Below are 2,833 nucleotides of genomic sequence, written 5' to 3'. Positions count from 1 at the left end.
GACAGTTCGGTTAGAACGAGGCAAGCACATAGTTCTGTTAGAACGGCGCTAGCATATAGTTCGGTTAGAACAGTTCGGCGAGAACACCCTGTTCGTTAGAGCAGCCTCCATATTCGTCAAGAATTGTGAGGTCAAGTTGAGTTTCACTAGAGTCGCGTAGCGACGTAAAAGAAATCGTAGCCGTAGCACCGCCCCCAACATTAAGAACTATTGTTTTATTATTGTTTCGCTATTGTTAACTGTTGTTGATTGTTTTATATTAAATTGTGGGCAAAAAGGTCGAGTGTGATTCCTTACTCCCGTTACATTGCCCTCAATTATTGGTGACCCCGACGTGATCACCGAACGTGTAGTGCGGTAGTGATCCGTCGTAACATATAACAGTAGTGCGGAACGTTTTTTGTGGTTGGTGCATAACATCATTATGGCTACACCATCTCACTCCGGTGCCTCCGTGGATCGCGTGGCCGTCCGTCTACCGGATTTTTACGCAGCGGATCCGGAGATGTGGTTCACTATCGCGGAACGCAGTTTCGAGGCCGCAGGAGTAACCACGGAGCACACCAGGTACGGCTATATCCTCGGTGCGTTGCCAACGCAGTACTCCATGGAGGTGAGAGACATTATCATGAATCCACCCGCCGCCACGCCGTACCAGAAGCTGAAGACGGAGCTGATCCGCCGGTTGAGCTCGTCGCAGGAGCAGAAGACCCGGCGCCTCCTGGAATCCGAGGAAATGGGCGACAGAAGACCGTCGCAATTTCTGCGCCACCTCCGAAACCTGGCCGGTACGACCGTATCGGACAACGTGCTGAAGACCCTGTGGATGGGTCGGCTACCTGCGAGCCTGCAGCTGATTCTCGCCACGATGCGGGACGCGGAGTTGGACCGCATTGCGGAAGTGGCGGACGCCGTGTCCGAAACCTACCACGGCAGCGCCAAGATCGCGGTAGCTTCCGCCTCCGCCGGAGCGGCCGGCGGAAATACACATGGAAGCGGTAGCGCTGACGCCTCGGTTCACGAGTGTATTAGTCAGCTGCGAGAAGAAATCGCGACCCTCCGCAGAGAAGTGAACCGGGGAAGACCTTCGCGACGTGACGGAGAGCGGGGAAGATCACCTCGACGTTCGCGATCCGGTTCAGCTGCCCGACGACGCCTCGAGCTACGAGGAGGTAGGTGTTACTACCATTGGAAATTCGGCTCGCAGGCCCATATCTGCACACCGCCGTGCAACTGGCACTCGTCGGGAAACGCCAAGGGCAGTCGTTAATGACGGCGGACGACGCTGCCCCGACGAATCGCCGTCTATTTGTAGTCGATTACGCGACGAAGACGCAGTTTTTGGTCGACACAGGCGCCGACCTCTGTGTAATCCCGAGAGCGATGGCTCGTGGCAATCGGGAAAAGTCGCAGTATCTTCTCTACGCGGCGAACGGGACGGAGATCCCTACGTACGGGACAGTGACAATAACCTTAGACCTCGGGCTACGCCGCGCGTTCACCTGGCGTTTTGTGGTAGCCGAGGTAAGAAAACCCATAATTGGTGTGGACTTTTTGTACCATTATGGGTTGCTAGTCGATGTGCGAAATCGTCGTCTGTTGGATCAGACGACGTCAATATCAGTGTCCGGTTGGACGACCAAGCAGGCCTCGTCGATTCCGAGCATTAAAACCGTGCTTGGCGGTTCGATGTTCCACGAGGTGCTGCAAAAATTCCCGGAGATCACTCGGCCAGAGGGATCACCGTCGCAGACTGCACATTCGACCGTGCATTACATCCGCACGACACCGGGGCCGCCAGTGACAAGCAAACCCCGCCGACTCGCACCTGATCGGCTGAAGGCGGCGAAAAAGGAGTTCGAAACTATGATGCAGCTAGGCATCGTTCGACCGTCGGAGAGCAGCTGGTCTTCTCCGTTGCACATGGTGCCGAAGAAAGGAGAGGACGAATGGAGACCCTGTGGCGATTACAGGGGTCTCAACGCACGGACGCTGCCCGATAGATACCCGGTGCGGCATATCGAGGACTTCGCGCAGGCACTTCATGGTAAGACGATATTCTCTACCATCGACTTAGTGCGCGCATACAATCAGATTCCCGTCGCCGCGGAAGACGTGCATAAGACCGCGATAACGACACCGTTCGGGCTGTTTGAGTTCCCGTTCATGTCGTTCGGACTACGTAACGCGGCACAGACTTTCCAACGATTCATCGATGAAGTGTTACGCGGGTTGGACTTTTGTTATGCGTACATCGATGACATCCTCGTCGCCTCATCGTCCGAAGAGGAGCACCGACAGCACCTGGAGGAGCTGTTTAAGCGGCTGAAGCAATACGGCGTGGTGGTTAACCCGTCGAAATGCCACTTCGGAAAGTCCGAGGTTAAGTTTTTGGGCTACCTCGTTAACGGCGAAGGATCTCGGCCGTTAGAAGACAAGGTGGAGGCCATCGCGAGATACCCGCAGCCTACCACGGCGAAGCAGTTACGGCAGTTTCTAGGTATGCTAAACTTTTATAGAAGGTTCATACCTAGGGCCGCACAGGTGCAGGCGCCCCTGAACGACCTGTTACACGATGGCGTCAAGGGTCGGGCGCCGGTCAATTGGACCCCCGAAGCAGCCGCGGCTTTTGAAGAGTGCAAGCAAGGCCTTGCACAAGCCGCGCTGCTAGCTCATCCTAAGGCGGACGCGCCTCTGTCGCTGACATGCGACGCATCAGACTTCACCGTTGGTGGGGTCCTCCAACAACGCAACGGCGATCATTGGGAGCCGTTAGCCTTCTTCTCGAAGAAACTCAGCCCCACCGAGAAGAATTACGGGGCCTACGACCGAG

General features: G+C 55.8%; 1 protein-coding gene across 1 annotated transcript; it reads left to right on the top strand.

Moving 5' to 3' along the window:
* Window positions 1–424: 424 nt before the first annotated feature.
* Window positions 425–1,270, top strand: LOC143433447 (uncharacterized). The gene has a single exon (XM_076910783.1). It carries the CDS (start codon window positions 425–427, stop codon window positions 1,268–1,270), a length of 846 nt encoding a protein of 281 aa, XP_076766898.1.
* Window positions 1,271–2,833: the final 1,563 nt, after the last annotated feature.

This window comes from Xylocopa sonorina, chromosome 3, assembly GCF_050948175.1.
Source record: "Xylocopa sonorina isolate GNS202 chromosome 3, iyXylSono1_principal, whole genome shotgun sequence".
Classification (NCBI taxonomy): Eukaryota; Metazoa; Arthropoda; class Insecta; order Hymenoptera; family Apidae; genus Xylocopa; species Xylocopa sonorina.
Note: the sequence above shows the minus strand (reverse complement) of the source record. Positions and strands in the feature narration are given on the sequence as shown.